Below are 21,461 nucleotides of genomic sequence, written 5' to 3'. Positions count from 1 at the left end.
AAAAATTACCAAACTGTGAAACAGACTCGTATTTTCATGTCCCTACTCCACCCACTTTCATTGACAAATTCCAGAAATTCCTGTGCCTTGCTCAGGAAATGTTTGCATCCCTTGCTTAAGCCATGCTGTTAACATGATCTCGGATAAATTTATATGTATATATGATATATTTTCTTGCAGCAAAATCATAAAATTAGGACTAAACTTTTAACCAAACTGAATATTGGTCTTCTAAACTTGCGGTTGCGGTTGCGGTTGCGGTCAATCTCGAGGCCATTCGATTCGAGTTTTGAATGAAAGGAGCGTTGGTGACGGTGCAAATTTGTGTCCTCTGTGGTTGGTAATTCTCAAATCAGTTTCAAATAGAGTCGGAGACACCTTATAGCTGCGATACAGTTTGCCGTGGGCTGTAGTGAGCTATACTTTGCTCGCTGCTATGCCTTGAAATGGACTGGAACATTCGCATCGGAAAGCAAGGTTACGTGTTTATTTTAACTGATTTTAAGAAGCGATGTTTTGATGTTTCATTCCTGACATCAATCAATCAGTGTGTCACCAGTTATTTTGAGACTGAGAAAAGTTGAATTTTTTAAATAAGTTAGTCTCGAGAACATTTTTTTATTACGAAGGTCAATTTTGTGCTTGGTTAGTCTCGCTCGACTGCCGACTGAGATTGTTCGAGTATTTTGCCGGGTCATTTTCTAAAAATGAAACGGCTTTATCTTTCTTCTTCCTGCTTCTCGTACCTGTTCAATGCCTCGACATGACTTTTTGTACCTTCTCTTTTGCCCTGTCACGATGAAGGCAACCTATTTTTTCCAGAGAGTACTTTTTGTATCCTATCAAACGAGATATGGTAAACTTCTCTGATGTAAATGCTTCGTGAGAGTATTATGTAAAGAATGTCATGTGTTCAATTTGTCTTGTAAAACTGTCTGGAATGACTTAAATAGAGTGTGTTGGTTTAAATAGTTAACTTAATTGATTGTTTGAATCATATTCATGGTAAGATGCCTAAGTTTTGGGACGTGATATAGTTTGCAAAAAACATTTTTCTTTTTTAGTTCATACAATAATGTTCAATTGTTCTCAATCAGCAGAAATAAAAGGAAGCGGGGGCAGCTTTAGCGATAACTATTACTACTTAATACTAATGAAAACAAAATTTATTGAGTACTCTTTCAAACAAACTTGAATCTTACATGTATCTGGTAAAAATATATAATAATAACTAGTAGTAATAAGAGATTATGAGAGTGCGTTAGACGCTCACTTTGATATATAATTGTATATCGTAAATAAATTATTTCACTAGCCGACTTTCAACCTTTGTCTATTGCTAAAATCAACATTTTTTCAGCAGCAACCGAGGTTTTACAGTCAGATATGCCTAGTGCCAAAGTCCATGCTAGTGAAGAGGTCACGATTTGTTGATACGTTGCGTGACGCTGCCAGTTTCTGTCTTATCTCTTAAGTTTCATAGAATATTTAAATTACGTACATTATTCTAAGCTAGCATTTGCAGTCGCGTGCTTGTTTTGCGAATAATTCGAGTATTTTTTCTGATGAATAAAGTAGTCTTATGGATGTTGCCTTCAGAGTACTTTTCCACCGATTCCAAACAATAAAATTTCGACCGGATAAAGACTGAGCTATCTGTCGCGACTGGAACTAATCAACAAATGCAATCAAAATGTAGCTGTTCCCACGATTATCATCCCAAAGCCAAGTCGTGTTAATAAACAAGGACAATTCCCTCAGATTGCGGTAAATGCTGCCGTCGAAGCGTTTAAATTCGCCAAAATCTAACGCTGAGAGCACATAATAGCGAGGCGTACGGCGACTGAATGGAAAGAAGTCAAAAAAAAGATCCATCGGAAAGACGAGCTCACATGGCCTGCTCACATACTCATATGTTCGCCACATGTCTTATCACATGTCTTAGCATTAAACGGTACCAGTTTACTGGCCGTGACATGCCCTTGCAAAAATCAAGCGGGGTGGCCATTTTGGTGTCCTCACAGGAATGTGTTTTTTTTTCGGCCTAGAACCGTGCACAGGGAGACCAACTCTGAGAGGGAGACCAATTATTATTATTAGTATTAGTGTTAGTGTTAGTGTTATTGTTATTGTTATTGTTATTGTTATTGTTATTGTTATTGTTATTGTTATTGTTATTGTTATTGTTATTGTTATTGTTATTGTTATTGTTATTGTTATTGTTATTGTTATTGTTATTGTTATTGTTATTGTTATTGTTATTGTTATTGTTATTGTTATTGTTATTGTTATTGTTATTGTTATTGTTATTGTTATTGTTATTGTTATTGTTATTGTTATTGTTATTGTTATTGTTATTGTTATTGTTATTGTTATTGTTATTGTTATTGTTATTGTTATTGTTATTGTTATTGTTATTGTTATTGTTATTGTTATTGTTATTGTTATTGTTATTGTTATTGTTATTGTTATTGTTATTGTTATTGTTATTGTTATTGTTATTGTTATTGTTATTGTTATTGTTATTGTTATTGTTATTGTTATTGTTATTGTTATTGTTATTGTTATTGTTATTGTTATTGTTATTGTTATTGTTATTGTTATTGTTATTATTGCTGGCGAGCCCTAGCGAGACAGCAGCCTATTCTTTACAATACATGTCGTCCTGTGGATTTTGATTTCCTTGCTTTGATGTGATTTGATATGACCTTTGATGACACGTTGCGTGACGGCTCCAGTTTCGGTAAACTCACAAATTCATGCTATTAAAATGCCTCATTCTCTTTTAAAAAGCTACACCAACGTCTGTTATACCGTTTATTTCTTATCGTATTATCAGTATTTCCTTCAAGTTCTGACGCCAGCACCCACTTTCACATTGAAACTCCTAGTAATAATAATAATAATAATAATAATAATAATAATAATGATAATAATAATGATAATGATGATGATGATGATGATCGTTTCCCAAAACTGTTGTTCCCTTACAAAGTTTGATCTTCATCTTGGCAATTAGCCATTTGATTCTGGCTTCAACCCTGTTGTCTATCTAAGGAGAAGGTAAACATGAGATTTTAACAGTTTCTGAAATAAATTTAACTTGCAACCCATTTTTAAGAGCATTACTTTGTGCTTCGCCATCTGTGTTAAGGGAACGCAAAAAAGAAGCCCGAATGTTCCTCTTAATGTAAACTTGAAAGGTTCACTTTGATTTCCGTCATTCCGAGAAATCCATCTTTTCCGCCATCAATCAAAAAAGATTACTATTAGAAGTTATCTTGCAAGTTCCCAAGCATCAATCAACTCTTTTATTTTTTGAAGTCGGAAAAGACGGATTTCCCGGATTTCCCGGAGAACTGACTTACAGTAATTAAGGGAAGTAATATAATACTACTCTTTATATCTGTAAGTATACTTACAGTAAAAAGGGAAGTATTACTGTAAGCCAGTTTCCCGGGATATCCGGAAAATCCGTGGTTTCCACTGTCAAATGTAAGTGTCTTGCATTAATGATTTCATGAACAGTCAATTCATACTGTAAGTTGCCAAGCATTAATCTACACTGCTTTCTGAAGTTGGAAAACACGGATTTTCCGGATTTCCCGGAGAACTGACTTACAGTAATTAAGGGAAGTAATATAATACTTCCTTTTTTTACTGTAAGTATACTTACAGTAAAAAAGAGAAGTATTATATTACTTCCCCTTATTACTGTAAGTCAGTTCTCCGGGAAATCCGGAAAATCCGTCCTTTCCACCATCAAATCTAAATGTCTTGCATACTGATTTTATGAGCAGTCACTCCATACTGCAAGTTCCCAAGCATCAATCTATTCTCTTTTTGGAGATGGAAAAGACGGATTTTCCGGTTTACATAGAGAATTGACATATTTATCGAATTTAAGATGTGGAAATGCTTTAAAACATCCTTTAGATTTCTACACTAGTTGCATTCGAAAAATCGGAAACCCTGTGGTGCAGAAACGCTTTGAATGAAGATAAAAAGGACAAAGTAATATATATCTGGAGTATTTTTGCCGTAAAGAAAGCCGTTGATTTAATACGTTAAAAATGCTATCTGGTTGCTTGATTACGCGGTACGGACTAATGTGTTCGCCAAAAGGTCAAGGTTTAGCCTCCGCAGGGAATCAGTGAAAAGCTTTGTCGTGGAAAAGACTGATCTATTGTTTTCCCAGTCAGAAGTAGTTCCATTTTGTAATAATGTATCAGAACTGGAATGAAGCCAAGAGCTTGCGTGAATCAATTTCAAGCGATTTTCTCAGTGAGAAGAGTTTGATTTTCCTCGTGATCAGAACTTCAATAAAGACAAATACCTGTGTGAATGTTCGAGAGTAGTCCAACAGTACCACTAATTAAACTATCTACAATCTCCCATAAATTAGTTGCGACACTCACAATATCGTAATAACTGGAATCTATCCGTTGTTAATTCGGTGAAAAGTACGCCGTTATAAAACATTTCTTGTTTCTATTTCAAGAGGATGATATCAGTTTGAGTTGGTTTTGTTCCAATGATAACTAGAGCACACCACGATTTTTTTTTCAAAGTCCTTTTATCGGTCGTATAATTTAGAAGGTGAACCGAATTTTCTTGCCGCCCGGCTCAGCAGAGAGTTGGCTGTCCTAACCTTTTGAAAACGAAATTCGGGGTCTCTTAGGATCGCTTGCCATTGACCGAAGCCGTGTTTTTTAAGTCCAGCTTTTAGGTATTTGTCTTCTTCAGGAGAGAACATCACATTTTTTCTTCTCGCGCCAATTTCGTTCGGCCTGAAAGCATCTTCGCGTGTTAGTCTCGGCACGCCTGCTAGACGCTCGGGTTGTTTTTTCGTGATCACTTCGACCTCGTCGGTAGAAGGAGTGTCACTATTGTCAGCATTTTGATCTTGCGAAGAGCTTGACAGGTCTGAAAGCCTCGAGCGCACTTCCATTTCTAATTCTGTTCCCCTGTCACCGTGCAATTCTTTCAAACATTTGTGTGCCTTACTAGCGACGTCACGCGATCGTTGCTTTTGATAGTGAACCCTTGCCACGACAGAGCTGTGTTTCTGATCCTCGGATATTGTGCTTTGCGCGTTGCTACTAAGTTGCCTGCAGCTTGCGGTCTCGACTATTTGTCGATAGCGAGTCGGATGAACGTACTTGCCTGTTGCATCGAAGACAAGTTTACTCATTAGTTCTCCTAGCTTGTTGTGTTGTCCTCCATTTCTCGTCACTAAAACATAATCACAGTTCGGCTTGAGCAGAGGGCGTATATGATTGATGTAGCCATCTAACACTTGCATGCTAGTCTCAGTCAGGTAAAGAGAATCGAAGCCAAACTTTCCTGCTGTTTTGAACATTTTCTGGTCGACAAATCCGCCGTTGGTTTTAGCGTTGTTCACCATCTCAACAGTTAAATATTGATATGTCATCGGGCGCGATCCTTTGACCTTGATAAACAAATATACGGCGAGAAATTTGGTAGCAAACGATAAGTCTAGTGGGGATATTGTACCTGGATCATCCTTGCATGATTTTAGCACGCTTTCGTAGCGCGGCAAATAACGCCCTACGACTTCCAAGAGCTCTTCTAGCGTAGCCCAGTGTCCCTTGGCTTCTAAGGCTTCGATATCGAGTTCGCTCGTCCATTGTAATCGCATCATCTTGGAGACGGTCTTGCGGACTCGTTTTAAGTACAGCTCTGTGGAAGATAATCCTCTTAATACCGATTCCGAAGCTCCATTGACTTTTCTGAAATCCCCTAATTCTGCAATGGCGTCCAAATAGCCTATGCGCCCTGCGTGCCCGAGATTCCACTCGTCTTGCATCATGTCAACAAATTTGAAAAGTAGATTGGGCGAACATAGACTAAAGTCAACGATTTCAAATGTAAGATCCTCCTCTTCTTCGCAACAGAATTTAAGAAACTTCAAACACTTGCTGACAATTTGGTGCGCTTGCCGATCACTTTTACAACCTCCGCCACTGCCGGTGAGCCAGGACAAGAAATCTTGTGCGATTTCACTTGACATGGCAAAAGAGACAACTCTTCTAGATTTAGGTGGAATCTTGTGATCACTGACCTCCATTTTGTTGCTTTTTTGTTGGTCTGATTCAATCTGAGTGATGTCTGGCTTTTCGTCGAAATAAAAGTACCAACGATGTTTGTTCTTTGCGTGTTTTCTGCATCCTCTTGCCGTTGTAAACCCATCATGATTGCAATCTTGCACTGGGCAGTGAAAAAGGCCATCAGAATCGTCTTCTTCTAAGTGAAGTCGTTTGGGTTTAGGAGATGCGTTTTCTAACTTTGACCAGTCGATTTCCACTCCTCTTTTGTTCATCTTTTAATATCTGATATGTGAAGTTTCTCGCGAGACTACTGTATTTATAATAAATAGCTGACTTGTTATCCATCTGGCCCGCTTCTCACACAATAAAACCAAACAAAGGAACAAAGGGGCAGGTCTCATCTTGTCCCAACCTGCCCTTACCTGATAAAGCATGCAGCAGGCAAGCCAGGCTAGAAATTGAATTTGCCCTCGATCGCGCATGTTAGAATGGTAAAGTAACCTCGGAACTTGTGTTCGTGTTCACCAACGCTAAATAGGAACCCTCGTTCCCATTAAGTGACTCAAATAAAACAACCGAATGCTAGTTCCTCTTTAACTTAAAGCGGAACTAATTCCAGTTTGGAAACAAAACTATTGTTTCCATGCTTTCAGCAGAAAAAAGGACCAAAATTGCTTTTGAAAGGGACCAATTAAAACATTTGGGAACGACAAGCAGCGATTAGGAACAGCACGTTCCTAATTGCAAATAAGATAAGACTAAAGTGGAACAATCGTTCCTTAATATTGAACTCCGGAACTTACTATGCTGGTCAATGGGAACGAATTGTGTAAAAGAGAACACTCGACAAAATCGGAACCATTCGAAAAGGAACATTTGTTCCTGAAAAGATAAAAACGGAACAAAGAGTTCCCTTTACTCGCAACAAAAAAGGAACTTCGTGTTCTTGTTTAAGACAAAAGGAACCCGTTGTTCCGATTTCAGACATCGTTGTTCCTAGGACTGATTTCGGACTAAAAACAAGTTCCTATTGGTGTCTTCTAAGTTTGTTCCTTAAACAATTAGAGGAACAAAGCAGTAAAACTCGCGGAACGGTAGCTTTTCAAGAAAGCCATTATTTTTTGCGTCGCATCAATTACAATCATGATTTGAAAACTTGCTAAATTAAGGAATACGCCAACAAGGCGGGCAAAAAAATATCGACGAAAAAGATGGTGTTAAAAGCCAAAATCTCTGCTGTCATCAATTTTGGGGAATGTCAATGATGATAATAATGATAAATCATCCAAAATTTTGTCTTTGCTTGAATGTGATGGCATTTAGATAACTTTTTTGTATAGAAACAAGAGTAATCAGCAGCGAGACTAATAAATAGAATATACAGTGAAACCCCGCTCAACGGACACCCGCTTAATACGGACACCCATTTACAACGGACAAATTTCTTTGTCCCGACAACTAAAAAGCTCATGTGTCTTCTCTTAACTTAGCCCGCTTAATACGGACACCCAGATATTACAGACACTTAATCATGTCCCGTTGGTGTCCGTATTAACGGGATTCCACTGTAGTAAGAAATGTCATCGGCAGATGTCAACTCCAGGACCATGACACATCTATACCATACACAGGAATAACAAAGGGAATAAATAGAGTGCTGAGAAACTCCACCAGTAATATCTAATGATGAGTTGTAATTATCATACGTACTACACTGTAGGTCATGATGATAATTATTTTAAATTTCTTGACAGACTATGTTCCTGAATTATCTGTTGCTGCAGAGACCAAGAGAAAGATCGGACAGGAGTGGTCTTTACTGGGTGGCGGAACAAGATTTTCTCAGGCATATGCCACAGCTATTGTTTTTTCTTTCTTGTGCCATTATAAATTTGGTATGAAACGTTCTTTCATACCAAGTTTGTTGATTTCTCCTGAGGGGTTTGCTGTGTTTTTTTACGACTGCATAGAAGACATAATGATTTCGAAAGCTTGTCAGTGGTCTGAATATTCCCTCGTTTTGTTGTGGAGTGTACTTCACTATCGTATTTTCTATCCACCCTCGTGGGCCGACGTGGGTAATGTAACTCTGCCATTTGGCTACTCAATTAGCGTAAATCCTAATTTTCGCTATATAGATGATAAAGAATTTTATTTTGGGGAAAGCCTAAACTCGCCAGCTTTTAAGCGGACGTACCCTGTTAAAGGAAGACTTACAGACGAGGTGCGGATGCGTGATGAGGGCGTATTCATAAAGTTCGCGCAAGAAAAAGAGGACAAACGGGATCATTAAAATTCCCACTTCTAATTTTGTCCCATTTTGCTGGCTCGTATTTAGTAAGTCACATTAGACTACTTTACAGAATATTTTAGGGACAGAGTTGTCCTTTAATTAAGAACAGCCGTACTTGCTACTGTATAATTTAATATTCTGAGCTGTGGTCATTTTGATCGAAAACATTATGGCAAGAGTTATCAGTCGGTTAAGTGCGCACAGTACAGTTTTTTTATGCAATACAGTCTTGGATTCAATCAGGAAAAGACAGCAACAATGCTAAGTTCACTACTGTGAAATCATACAACCACTTAGGATAGAATACTGGTACTTAAACATCTATTATTTATTGTTTACACTGATTACTGAAAGAATTTAACAGTGAAAACCTCAACAAGTAACACTTTCTCTATTCTTTATAAACAATTTAGCCTCTTCTAGGCGTTCAGTTAGTTGGAGCGCAGCGCGAAAAACGGCTGTTTTTCGCGCTGCGCCCCAACTAACTGAACGCCTAGAAGAGGCTAAATACAATTGTGTACATTTCATCTATATATAAAATTACGCCGAGTCGGTTTCATATATTGTAATAAAAATTGAAGGAATTTTAAGAATTTTTTCTTTTGCCAATAAACAGGAAACCCATTCACTCGGGCTTCCAAAGGAATGCCCGAGTTTAAAAATTGTCTTGGATTTTTATACTCCCTCCGATTGTGATTTTCATCATCCCTTACTCCCGACAGTATATACCTGGCGCGTTGACTGACTCATAATCCAAGAGCTAACCCTGGCAAACATTGTTTGCACTGGTGTCTTTGCACATTAGCGGACTATGTTCCAGTAAATTTGTAGCAGGTTGCAAGCTGAAGATACAGCTTCATCAGTGGTGATGAACTGGAGTGATGAACTTATGTTCCGCCCTCGTCCAGGGAATTTATACACTCACATCTGCTTAACCTTACTGAAGCCAGCTTGAAACCACAGGAAGGCGACGAGTCATTGAACCCTAGGTCTGAAAGTTTTAGAGTTTTGCTGTCTTTTGGAAGGACTGTTAACAACGAATGTGGGTGTATCGTCAGATGCTACGAAATTAATATCATCATGTTAATGCTGGTTTTCACTGGCGACAGAGTGGGAGTCGTAGTCCGAGTCGTAAGAGCGCTTACAAGCTAGTGAAAATCGGAAATGGGAAATGTAAGAGTCATAAGCTCAACGGAATCGGAGTCGGAAGAATCGGAACAGTACCATTTTCTTCCCACTCCGCTTACGACTCCGAAGCTTATGATCCAGTGAAAACTAGACTGTCGTAGTCCGAATCGAGGCACAAGCGGAAGAACCAACCAATCACAATGCAGAAATTTGTGCTTGTGACTCCGATAATCAAGTTTTCACAAGATCACTATCGTCATAGGCGACCGAGTCATAAGCGGAATCGGTATTCTGCTTCAGACCCCGTCGGTTTGGTTTTCGCTTGATGGTACCTCTGCTCTTCTGATTACGACTCCGACGCTAGTGAAAACCAGCCTTAAATCAACATGAACAAAATCATTGTCATCACTCTCGTCTTCCTTAGTCTCGCTTGTCAGTCTCACTGCTAGCTTCCTCCTCTTTGACTAAAGAATGTTGGATATTATTAAAGCCCGCGTCAAACGCTGTACTTCACATGAGCCGAGCCTAATGACAGTTTGGGTCGATTCAACCATGGTGACTATGACTCGACTAATTAAAAGAACGCCTGTTTATTAATTCAGTCGAACCGAACTGCTTCACCAAACAAATAGCAAAAGCGGTCTTGTTGGTCAGTGGTTTTTCAAGGTAAAGTCAAAATAGCGAAAAATGGTACCTTTTGACCTTTAATTATGCGTTTGGTTCGGCTCGTGTGAAGATCGGCGTCGGTCTTCAGGCGTTGTTAGGGACCTTACGCATATACGATGGCGACGGCGAGGACGACACCTAGAAAAATTGTGTTTCTATTTTACTTTAGAATTTCGCATTTATTTAGAACTATCCAGAGTGTCTGTCGGTATTAAAACTTGCCGCTGTTGAATATGCTACGAATGCGTTCAATTCCAAATAGTAGTACGAAATATTAGCCGTTGTTGATCACGTTCTCCAGACAACGCAGAATTTGGTGATAACAATGGGGTGACAGGCCTAAACAACTCCTATCCACGTGTAATAGCCGCTTTGAGAGCTTTGCTCGAACTAGTATATATCTTTGAGGATCTGCCCCTTTTGTATGGTACGATAGGGGGATCTTTGAATATTTCGCTAAGCGATAATCCTGGTTTTAGGAGGACATCTCACCAGAGTAGAGCAGTTAGAGGTCGTAGGTCTGCGTGGTTTCCGCTGTTATCCGCGTATAATTTGTAGAGTTTGAGACCTCTGTTTTTTGCCACGTGCTAGTTTTTTTGGCACTCTAAATATTAGCTCTGGAGGGACAAAGTTTGAAATATTCCGTAGAGAGATAGCAGTGGAAAGCTAAAAGTCTGTCTTAGAGAGACGTTCTTATGTTTCTTGCATCAATTTCATCTAACTTTTTGCCCTTCCAGTTTGTTCGTTCTGGAACGGCAAATGCAGATGTTCACGCGCATGTTATGAACGGGTCAATGGATGAGTGAGTGAGTGAGTGAGAAATGTATGTATGTCACACCAATCAGATTGGATCTACTATAAACATCCAATCAAATTTCTTGTTGTAGAGGTAAATGGTATGTGAGAAGATTTGATCCGATACAGTTCAGAACGGCCATATTTAATCTTCTATAAAAGAGGAGGAAGTATTCATATGTTGGGCTCACTTCAACATTTTCTGTGGGTTAGGCTGAGGATTTTGTGGGCGGGTTTGATAATCATTTGCAACTCAGTGGATAATCAGTCAAAGAAATATAGTGTTTGGCATATAACTACGAACATGCGATGAAGGGTGAGCTTTTCCCATTAGATAAGTTTTTGAATTGAGTCTTAGATGAATTGAGTGAATGAAATACAAGTTGATGTGGTTTCTGAGATAGGATCAGTTCTATTTTATGGGGGCGGAATACACTACTGGGAATGTGAAGAGGTTGTGATCAGGTTCAAATCGTTTGCGTGTTGTATTGAAACCTAAATATTGCTGCAGAGTTCATAATGATTGTTCCGGGCGTGTCGTTAATTTCAGCACCCATTGATAAGTTTCAATGCGAAAAGCGAAGAGACTTGGATTAATTTCGTCAACAGAACAAAAAGATATTATTCTGTGACTATTTTATAATTATTATGGTTCTTGTTTACTACTGGAATGAAAAGATACGTTTTAATGAAACTAAATCTTTTCTCCTCAATGTTATTAGGGTTTTCGCTTATTCACATAAATATCCAACACTTGTAGTTGAAGAAAAAGGAAAGTATTTTTGTTCAAGATAACTTTAGTGAGGTATATGAAGTCTTGAGCGTTTTATTGTATTAAACGCAAGAATTTTGGTAATTGAAAAATAAAGACTGACGATTATGTTGCTGGTGTGTGATTTTTAGTCCGGTTTGGAGCGGAGTGTGACAGTTACATACGTACATTAGGTTGTTTTAGAGTGCATAATGTTCAGTGTAATGGTGCAGGCAAGTTATGAACAAGATGAGCCTTGAGTATTGAAACAGTTCATGAGTTAATGGTATGCAAATGGAACAAGATATTTTTATTTTTAGTTCCAAAGGTAACTTGATACTTTTGTTTTTCACAAGGATTAAATTCAATTAGAGGTCACGAATCGTCGATTCTAGTTCTTAGGATATGTTTTAGAGGAGACGAGACTATTTAGATTTGAAACAGTTCTCATGTTTACAATAGTAAGTGCAGGTAATGATTGTTTTGTCCTTGTTGTATGCAAATATAACGAGATATTTTTATTTTTAGTTACACAGGGTAATTTGACACTCTTGTTTTTGACAAGGGAGTAAATTCAATTAGAGCTGACAAATCATCACCACTTGTTCCCACGAGATGTTTGCTACCTTTAGTTACAAATGGTAACGTAACACTTTTGTTTTTTATATGGAAGTAAATTCAGTTAGAGCTGACAAGTTATGGGCTATTGTTCCCAGGATATTAAGGTGGTATGGTACCCTCAAATGGACCAAAACGTTTGTTTAAATATGGTGAAGAAAGATCAGTTGTGTGCTATTGCGCTCAAGAAGAGAAATTAAATTTCTAGAGTTTTACTCAAAATGGTTGCTATGGTAACCAGCCACAGCCTTTTGAGGTAGTGTTTTATAGCATTGACGCCAACACTTTCTGCTCTTTCACAAAACAAGATTTGACTGTCAAATAAGCATATCGTGTAAGTTTCTGTTTTGTTCTGTGCAATGAACCTAAGTTTTGACAGTTAACTCTTATTTCCAGTGCTTTTTACAGGCTTTATTTGCAAATAACCTTATTTTTTACCACACCCAGTGGACAAATCATCTCATGTCACGTGACAGACCTTAAAATGTTACGATTTTTTGGTTTATAACGACACTATTGGTCTTTGATGAGCCCAAGTTTCGGGAATTCTACTTAAAAACCTTGCAAAGTAGAAATGTTGGCGCGAGGTCAGTCGGTACAAAAGTGAACTTTTGAGAAAAATGCACGTTAAGTTTCTTGCACGAAGTATTAAGTATTTAACGAGCCACAAATAGCGGGAGGGGGCTGCAGATTGGATCTCGGAGGAGGGGGTACAATGGTTGTTCTATTTTGTAAAAAGTTACCGCAGTTGTGGGAAATATTCCTTTTCATAAGGGAAATGAATGAGTCTGTGATGGCAATTTGAGGCAAAGCTTTTCACAACTAATTATACCAATCGAGTTGTGCATGTCTTAAAAGTTTTTTCTAAATAGTTTCGTTCATATAAGTTAAGAATAATCTATATTTTTAGTCACGTTCTTATAGTAAACAGTCGTTGCTATGGCCGTTGCTACTGTGTACTTTCTGTGTACTTTCCTTAAATTTCACACTCATCCGGAAGAAATTCGGCAAGATCGTTTCAGAGTTTTTTTGACAAGTCCTCAAGGGCCTTAAGTCTGGTATTTCCAAGAAATTGAATTTTTCATGAACATTGCCATATTTTAGGGTATCCTACCCCCTTAAACAAAAAAGAAGCTTTCATTTCTGGACGGCTTTTACGTCTCTGCAGTAGCAGTTTGATATTTTTATTTCATGGGCCTTTTACGAAATTCTTTTCAGTCCGATATTTTTAAAGGTAAAAAGTATGAAAACTGTTAAAATGTTCTTTGAAGACTGTGTGGCACCAAGTTAAAGTGCAATTTAATTAAATCAGACTTTCAACATGTCAGAGAAGTTTTTTTTCCACTTTCCTTCTATTTTCAGTCATAGTTAGTAGAGGGGAATGGTTATGAAACTCGGCAAACTTCAAAAGGTTAAACAATAGCGCGGTCTCCGATGTTGAACAGACCCGTCACGTGGCTCTGACCGTGCACAAGTTCATTCAAGATGGCGGACACTACAGACAGTCTGTTTCTGTGGGGAGACGATTTTGTGGCCAGTTTGGACGTTTTGGAAGACACTAAAGAAGTTGAGGAATAATTTGCAGTCACAGTTAGAAATGTAGGCTGAAAAAATTGTGATTTTGAGTCGAAATTTCGCATTACTGTTCTTAAGTTTGCTACGCATAGTCTGCTCGACTCGTGTAAACAAACGAAATCTAACGAATGCTCACGCAAATATTGAGCTTATATATGGCTTTCCTTCGATGAAAATCTCATCTAGGACTCTTTTGAAACAAGGATTACTTATATAAAAGCTTCGAGAAAGCTCAAAGCTCCGAGATGTAGTGATTTGGTTATATGGGTAAACCTTGCAATTTATAGAGCTTCCTTCACAATACTCGAAAAAAGCAAACGTACAATTTCCCCATTGAATTTTTGATGTTTAAACTATTTAGTAGTCTACTTGTTTTACAGTTATCATTTTTTGATGTCTTTGTAGGCTTAGCGTGAAGAAATTATTTGTTTTGACTGCGGAAAGAAGTATAAAACCAGAAGAGGTTATTAGAGACACAGGGCTGCAAAATACAACAATCAACAGGAAGGATTGCAGCAAGATCAGTACCACCATTCACATTGTACCAGTGAGAACAATAAATTTCATGTTAACACCAGGGAGCTAGAAGTATTCTAATTTTAATTAAACTTGAATTCATTATTGGTAAAACAATGAATTTTTAAACATGTGTAACAACAACCACATGTTACCAGTGAGGTCAATAATGAAAACTATTATGAGTCTTAAACTATACTCCTTGTACTTATTTACTATGAATAAAATCACACTTTAGATACACTTTGAATCAACTATCCTTATTTCTCTGGAACCCTAAAGGGTGTCAGTTAAGAGGCTGTTTAGTATTTTTTCCCGATCAGTCGACACTTAACCCCCATGATCAACATAAAAATTCTCGCTAATGGTCTCCATGCCTTTCTCAGAGTACATGTGCATGTAAAATGCTTAAATTCATTTCAGCTTTCATGACACTGGTCCAGAGGCATAGTCTGAGATAGGCTTGATGTATTTTAAAATATTTGCAGCAGAAGTTTTATTTTGATCGATCTGGGACTGAGTGCCTAATGTTTAAAATTAAAAACAAACTTTCCTGAAATGTATAAAAGCACACTGAAAATCAAGTCTTCATTAACCTCAACACACTATGCGATTAATGGCCAACTATAAAGGGCCAAGTAAATTCATTCAAACCAAAGGTACCATTGTTTTGACACAGTCCTTAAAATTTGTACTATTTTCGTTGTCACTAAAAACTCCTAATTGTATTGAAAAGTCAAATAAAACAATAAATTCAGTTCCATCTTCAGTACAAACGGGTCAAATAATTTATGAATGGAATCTGGGCTGGATTGTTTGAAAGCTGACTAACACTAGATCAGGACTAAACATTGCTTGAGGGTTCAATTTCCCTGGAAAAAGATTATCCTTATCAGATAGTACGTTTTATAGAATTTGAGGTAAGTCAACTGGAAGTAAGAAAATGTAAACAGAAATAAAGCTCACTGAAAAGGTTAAAAACTGCAACAAAAATCTTCACTTGTCCTGGAATAGCTTAATCATGCTGTGAACAACCCTGCCTTCTATACATAATTATATCCATGTGGACAGTCATAAATTCCAGAATAGAGCCTAAGTTAAAAATTAGTCACTGTCACTTTCGGGGTTTCTTTCGGCTAGGTAGCGGGTCATCGATAACTTGCTCCCAACTTCTCCTTTTGTCCTTTCTCCCTCTTGTGTTTCCACTTTGGCAGGACATTGCTCGCTGAATTTGAATAGTGTTGTTGTTGTACCCAAATGTTTTGATATCTGGATTATCATTTCGTCGGCCAAGTTTCCTTTGACTGCCAAAGTACTCTGCCAGTGGGTCTTGGCAAAATCGCTCGGTAAGAACAAATTCCATGCCTTCTTGAAGCAAGAATTTTGTTGCCTCAATAGCTGAATGCACGCTGATTTGGAATCCCTCGTAAGTCTGCCATGAGACAAACATTCGACTTCTGGCATTCGGTGTGAAATTTCCTGGCCTGTTCTCTGTGCTTTCTTTCCATCTCTTTAAATAATCTAGGAACTCCAGTAGCCATTGGAATCTTTCATCCTCAAGACTTGTGTATGGGGCAAGGAAAGGTTTTCGTTTCTTCTGATGCTCTGTTGTACTTCTCACATTCAAGTAATCAAAGAAGCCATCCACCATCTCACAAAACTTTAATGTGGCTGCAGCTTCTGCAGGACCAAAAGTCTTAAGCACAGCAGCCATTGTTGCACTTAACACTTGTGCGGCTAGATTCACACGCATAACTGAGTATGAGTTAAGGTTGATGTGGTCGTAGGTTATCTTTGGTAACAGTTTCAGTCCATTGTCCACGTCTTGATAAAACATCTGTGAGATATGTTGCCACAAGATAAATTGTCCATTGTTCCACATGTACCTAGTGCATGTTCCAGAGCCTGAGTGAAGCAGACAATTTCTGGTGGTCTTTACCAGGTGAGGGGCATCAGCAAAGAAATACACAAATCGGTGAGGTGCAAAGAGGTTTATGGTCCGGTAACACACATCATGAGGTGCATCTCCATCAAGTAGTTTGTGGAGTCTGTAGAGCTTCCTGTTTGGTGAAGCACCATCAGAAGTGGTACCAATGACCCACAAATTACAGGTGGTTTCTAAGATGCAAACTGCCTCCCAGAACAAAGGCATCAGCTGGGCAGCAGTAACACCAGTTGTTGCAAAGTGGGCTAGGCAAAACTTAAGCTGTGTGCAAACACCACGTACCAGTAAGGCTAGGGCATGAGTAGCAATTTCATCTACCTTCTCTAGTACACCATAGTTCAGTTCTAGATTTCCAAGATCAGTGAAACCAATAAGTTCACCTGTCACTTTATCCAGTACAAGGTTTGCCATTATCTTCATCTCATCAAACAGCAATACCACATATCTTTGAATGTCAAAATAGGAATTAGTTTGAGTTTTTAGCTCTTCAACAACTTCCTCCTGAAAACCCCTCTTTGGCTTGATGAAATTGCGGTAGTCTTTAAGACGACGCTGACCAGGTAGTACTAGGACGTTGCTGTTCCGCAGCTCTTCGTAGCATGCAGGAGACTTGGCGGCAAGCGACAGACAGAATCTGATAGTCATGAGGTGGTAACGGACACCTTTGGCCGTACTGGCAAATAACTTCTTCTGCTGTTGCCAGAACAGGCTCATAAATGGTGTGATTTCCCTATCTGCATCACTGAGAATACTTGCAAAATCATTGCTGAGTTCATGATCAACTTCAATGCTATTTCGCTGAATCTCCATGCTCATTTCATTAAGTTTTTCCTCAAGTTCAGCACATCTTAAGCGTTGGCTTTGCAAGGTCAGTTTTAGCCTTTCCGGATTTGTTTTTGACACTGGTGCTTTCACATGGGCAGGTGTAGCAAGTCGTCTCTCTTTTGCTTTTGTTACCTTCATGGCACTTGTAAGATACTCACTACAAGGTTCGCAAACAGACTCCTCTTCATCGCACATTACTGAACAGTCCTTCAGTCTCCAGTAGCCTTTGATGGGGAAAAGCTGACCTGGATCATCTTCACACAGTGGATCAGCACTCAAAGGTATGACATGATGGAAAAGCTTGCTTGTCAGCTCACCAGGTTGCACCCCACTGCACAGTTTATAGCTTTCTAGCTTTTTTACAAGTTCGGATACAGTCACATGCCTGGTTGACCTTAGGTTTTCAAGATACAGTGCATGATCTTCAGGCAAAAAGCATCCAAAAACTTTAATTGTGAAGCCAAGGCTGTCATCGATAATAATTTCAAATTCTGGAATGAGGAAAGGGTCCAGCATCTTTTTTACAACAAATCTGTCGTTCATTAACTTCATATTCCAGTCGTTTAAGTTCTTTAGCCCTGATGTTCGTTGACACAGTTCTTTGAAGTTCTTATACACGGCCTGTCGTGGCACTGGCAAATGATCTTTCACTACAGAGCGAGGAGTTCTTTGTTTCGGTTTAGGAGTATCGTGAGTTCTTTTCGGCATATTCAGCACAGGTAACGTGCCAAATCTTGGCTTTTTTTTCGTCATTTTCTCTGAATGAACTGCAGAAGAAAACAAGGTAATTTAAGTAAAGAAATACTGAAGAAAATCTGGAGCTAGCTTGCCTAAGAATGTTTCCAATGTTTATGTGTTATGCACTAAGTCTAAAACAGATCACCGCAAATTCGCAATGTATTTAACCAGAAGTTGTTCTATTTTACTACTTACATGTTTCAATATCTTCCGGATGAAAGTGTTTCTCGCATGTAAACACCTTGTCGTTTTCTACTTGTCTCTTAAAGTCGCGATCAACTTCTCTTGTCTTCGTAATTTCCCCGAGCCATTCTTCTCTCCATTTCGTGTGCTCCTCATCTTTTGCCTTCGGTAACTTCCATACTCCTACTCCTTTGGTCCTTCTACTTGTGCCACAGCCAAACACAGAACAATTATCTCCTGGTATAACGATAATCGATCAATCAACACCAAATTTAACAGCCAAAACCAGAATTTTTGATTCGAACTTCAATTTCTACGAGACTTCGGACGCCATCTTGGCGTTTCTGTTGTGCACGGTCGCGATCACGTGACCAAGCAAAAACCTAAACAAAGAGATCGTCCTTTGAAGTTTGCCGGGTTTCATAACCATTCCCCTCTACTAACTATGTTTCAGTGTAGTAGTGTTGTTGCGTTGTGTTGTGTAAAAAGGGTAAACTTACGACTCGTATAAAATGTGAAAAGTTCTCTTAACATGAGTATTTTTGACCAAAAATTCTTCTTGGGGGTTGGAAGGGCTATGTGATCGGTGAGCGAGGGAGTTAATTTATGCATGTGTGCGTGTCACACCAGTCACAGTATGGGTTGTATCAAAGAACAAATCAAATCGCCTGTTAGAAAATAAGATGGTATCTACATTAATCTGGAGACATGTAAGATTACTGTAGTTTGTTAAGTCAGACATTTTATGGCTTACTATTTAGTTATCTTACCATTACCGATGTAACATCATATGTACATCATAAATTCCCAGTTTCTTTCTTGCTGTACATCGCAACCAAAAAAACTTGTCAAATCAGCCAAATCATTACTGTAAACAGTTCCATGAATGCTCCTATTTCCAAGACTTTCAGTTTACAAAAAAAATAACTCTTGCACGCCTTGCGTGCACATGTTTAAAGTTCTGTATTTGTGGAACCATTCAACTAAATTTAATGAGTAAGGTATCATTTTTTTCCCTAATGTTTTGCTCTTTACAGCTTAATCTGTAAAAAGTAAATTAGAAGTAGTTGAAAAAATGTTCTTAAGTCCCTACCATCGGTTACTGAGCTAAACCATGCCTGATGAGGCGTCCAACTGTCAATAAACCTAGCTTCTTTTTATTTTTACTCATTTATATTCATATTTCGTCATTCATCTTTACCCGTCGAAGACTGTAGATCTAACAGTCGAAAGCTCGTATATCTATAAAAAATTTTAGCCAGAGATCGTTTTTAAATTTTTATTATGCTCAACTCTGACTACGGTCCTTCAACATTTTTAAAAACCTAGGTTGGCTTACTTTTGATTTTGCCGCCATTTACCGAGGTTTGGTACTGTGTTCACTTCAGTAAAGTTAAAACAAAACCAAGATAAACATCTCTCGTGAAAACAAGGGCTTAGTCCGTCGAGCATGATTGTAAATAACAGCAAGGAAAAAATGGCGGCTCAAAAAATCCTAGGGGCAAGAAGAGCACGAAATTACGGCCGGACAAAAATGTCCGGTCATCCAACGATTTGACCGAACACAATCAACTGACCGAACAAAATCAACTGACCGGACAAAATCAACTGACCGGACAAAATCAACTGACCGAACATTGTGCGTTGATCGACCGTTATTTCAAGCCCTGACTATTAGTAAAACGCGTTAAAATAAGTAAGCTTATCTTTACGGAGCACGAAGTAGACTTACCGCGGGTGGGTACGTACTACCTTGTACTTCTTTGAGATCAAGAATATCAAGATCGCTGAAGCGTTTTCCTTTTAGCAACACTGAACCCACTGAACCATCCAGTTCCATGCACGTCAAGGCTGCCCCTCCATTCAATGCAGACGCCACAAAATCCGCAGGACCAAGGGTTTCCATCTTTTTTCCGGCTTTACTCTTTCCAATCTTCGTGCAGTTGTCGGAAAAAAACAAAATGGCGGCACGGCCACAGCTCCGCTATTGCGCACATCTTACATCACAACCGCTGACCAAACCGTAGTGAGCCCAAGTGATCAGTTGTCTTCGCACAGACCCAGGACCAGTCACTGGGGGCGGGGAGAAGTCTAACCTATGCCCCTGGGTCTCCGAGGATGTTGTCTTCTTTCTTTATATATACCCCACACAGTTCGAGCATTTAAAAATAAATAAATGAATAAATGACCTAAGTCACGTCAGGGGATTAAGCACTATTCTCCCAACTCTGAACACTGCAAATAAACAAAATTACTGTCAACTGGCTATGTACAAAGCAGTGAGATCACAGATTACTGAGTGGAATTTAGGATTATTTTATTTGTGATCGTTAAATCGCAAGTGTTCCGTAATTGTGTTTCTCGATCGATCGCATCTTTTGTTCGGGTTCTAGCATCATGCATGTTTGCACAAATTTTAGCACGGTCCATTTAGGGTATTCCATGGGTAGGGTAGTCCATGGACAAGGTCCATCGAGATAGCCCATGGACTAGGGGTCAGCGAAATATGCCTCATGTGGCCACAGGGAGCGCACAATCTTGCTGAGTAGGGAGTAAGTAAATAAAAGAACGAAAAGAATGAATAGTTTGCCTTGGTGTCCTGCTCTCATCTCTTGCGCGCCGTTACAGGGAAATCTTCTACTTTCAAGTCCTGCGTATACAACAACAACAACAACAACAACAAGCTTTATTACCAAATAAAAAAAAAGTCAAACTTTACAATATAATATATTAACACTGTAGCGTTAAACTCGTACCTAGGCTTTTTCGTGCTCTGCAATTTTTTTTTTTGGTTTACATATAAACATTGTTGTTTGTATGTTTATACGTGGACCAAAAAAAAAAAAATTGCAAAGCGCGGAAAAGCCTAGGTACGAGTTTAGCGCTACAGTGTTACACAGGACTTGTAAGTAGCGGTTTTTCCTGTAAGGTAGCGTAAGAGATGACAACAGGAGACAAAGGTAGACTATTCATTCTGTTTGTTCCTTTATTTACTGTCTCCCTGTTCAGCAAGATTGTGTGCTCCCTGTGATGTGGCTACGGAAGCGTTCTTGGCCTCACGCCCTACTGGGGGACTTATGTGAAAGGGCCTGGGAGCAAGGGTACCTCCCATGATCCTCTTGCAATGAATTGAATGATTTAGAATTGAAAGGACGCAAAAGATTAACCGTTTATATTTTATGACTAAATAAGCCTGAAGGATGCCTCTAAATGCGGTTTGAAGGACAAATGTAGCCCTACGATCAAGGTGAGAAGAAAATATCTTAATTTTGCGTAAAGAGATACGGATATTTCTGAAAAGACCAGGAGTGGAAACATCGTTTGTCAAATTCCCTGCTGTTCGAAAACGTTTAATTA

General features: G+C 38.7%; 3 protein-coding genes and 1 long non-coding RNA gene across 4 annotated transcripts; 2 read left to right on the top strand and 2 right to left on the bottom strand.

Moving 5' to 3' along the window:
• Window positions 1-3,710: 3,710 nt before the first annotated feature.
• LOC149109191 (uncharacterized) lies at window positions 3,711-6,997 on the bottom strand. Its single transcript, XM_089294212.1, has one exon. The coding sequence runs from the start codon at window positions 6,341-6,343 to the stop codon at window positions 4,577-4,579; it is 1,767 nt and encodes a 588-aa protein (XP_089150338.1). The 5' UTR covers window positions 6,344-6,997; the 3' UTR covers window positions 3,711-4,576.
• Window positions 6,998-7,797: 800 nt separating this feature from the next.
• On the top strand, window positions 7,798-8,447 carry LOC149109190 (uncharacterized). Its single transcript, XM_089294600.1, has one exon. The coding sequence runs from the start codon at window positions 7,798-7,800 to the stop codon at window positions 8,362-8,364; it is 567 nt and encodes a 188-aa protein (XP_089150726.1). The 3' UTR covers window positions 8,365-8,447.
• Window positions 8,448-13,522: 5,075 nt separating this feature from the next.
• On the top strand, window positions 13,523-14,656 carry LOC110052272 (uncharacterized). Its single transcript, XR_016208804.1, has 2 exons — window positions 13,523-13,921; window positions 14,303-14,656. It is a non-coding gene; the product is annotated as an uncharacterized LOC110052272 (long non-coding RNA).
• Window positions 14,657-15,421: 765 nt separating this feature from the next.
• Window positions 15,422-20,010, bottom strand: LOC110052233 (uncharacterized). The gene is made up of 3 exons (XM_089294599.1): window positions 19,837-20,010; window positions 18,117-18,357; window positions 15,422-17,950 (listed from the first exon to the last, which is right to left on the bottom strand). Exons 1-3 carry the CDS (start codon window positions 20,008-20,010, stop codon window positions 15,528-15,530), a joined length of 2,838 nt encoding a protein of 945 aa, XP_089150725.1. The 3' UTR covers window positions 15,422-15,527.
• Between the last annotated feature and the right edge of the window lie 1,451 nt (window positions 20,011-21,461).

This window comes from Orbicella faveolata, unplaced genomic scaffold, assembly GCF_042242905.1.
Source record: "Orbicella faveolata isolate gen_17 unplaced genomic scaffold, um_ofav_v1 contig_25, whole genome shotgun sequence".
Taxonomy (NCBI): Eukaryota; Metazoa; Cnidaria; class Anthozoa; order Scleractinia; family Merulinidae; genus Orbicella; species Orbicella faveolata.
The sequence above is the reverse complement of the archived record's forward strand: the minus strand, read 5'-3'. Positions and strand labels throughout refer to the sequence as shown.

Coding starts and splice junctions, on each gene's coding strand:
- LOC149109191 (XM_089294212.1), bottom strand. CDS start 6,343: ATGAACAAAAGAGGAGTGGAAATCGACTGGTCAAAGTTAGAAAACGCA.
- LOC149109190 (XM_089294600.1), top strand. CDS start 7,798: ATGATAATTATTTTAAATTTCTTGACAGACTATGTTCCTGAATTATCT.
- LOC110052233 (XM_089294599.1), bottom strand. CDS start 20,010: ATGGAAACCCTTGGTCCTGCGGATTTTGTGGCGTCTGCATTGAATGGA. Junction 18,358..19,836: donor GTAGTACGTACCCACCCGCG/GTAAGTCTACTT, acceptor GTTGATTGATCG/ATTATCGTTATACCAGGAGA. Junction 17,951..18,116: donor TCCGGAAGATATTGAAACAT/GTAAGTAGTAAA, acceptor TTTCTTCTGCAG/TTCATTCAGAGAAAATGACG.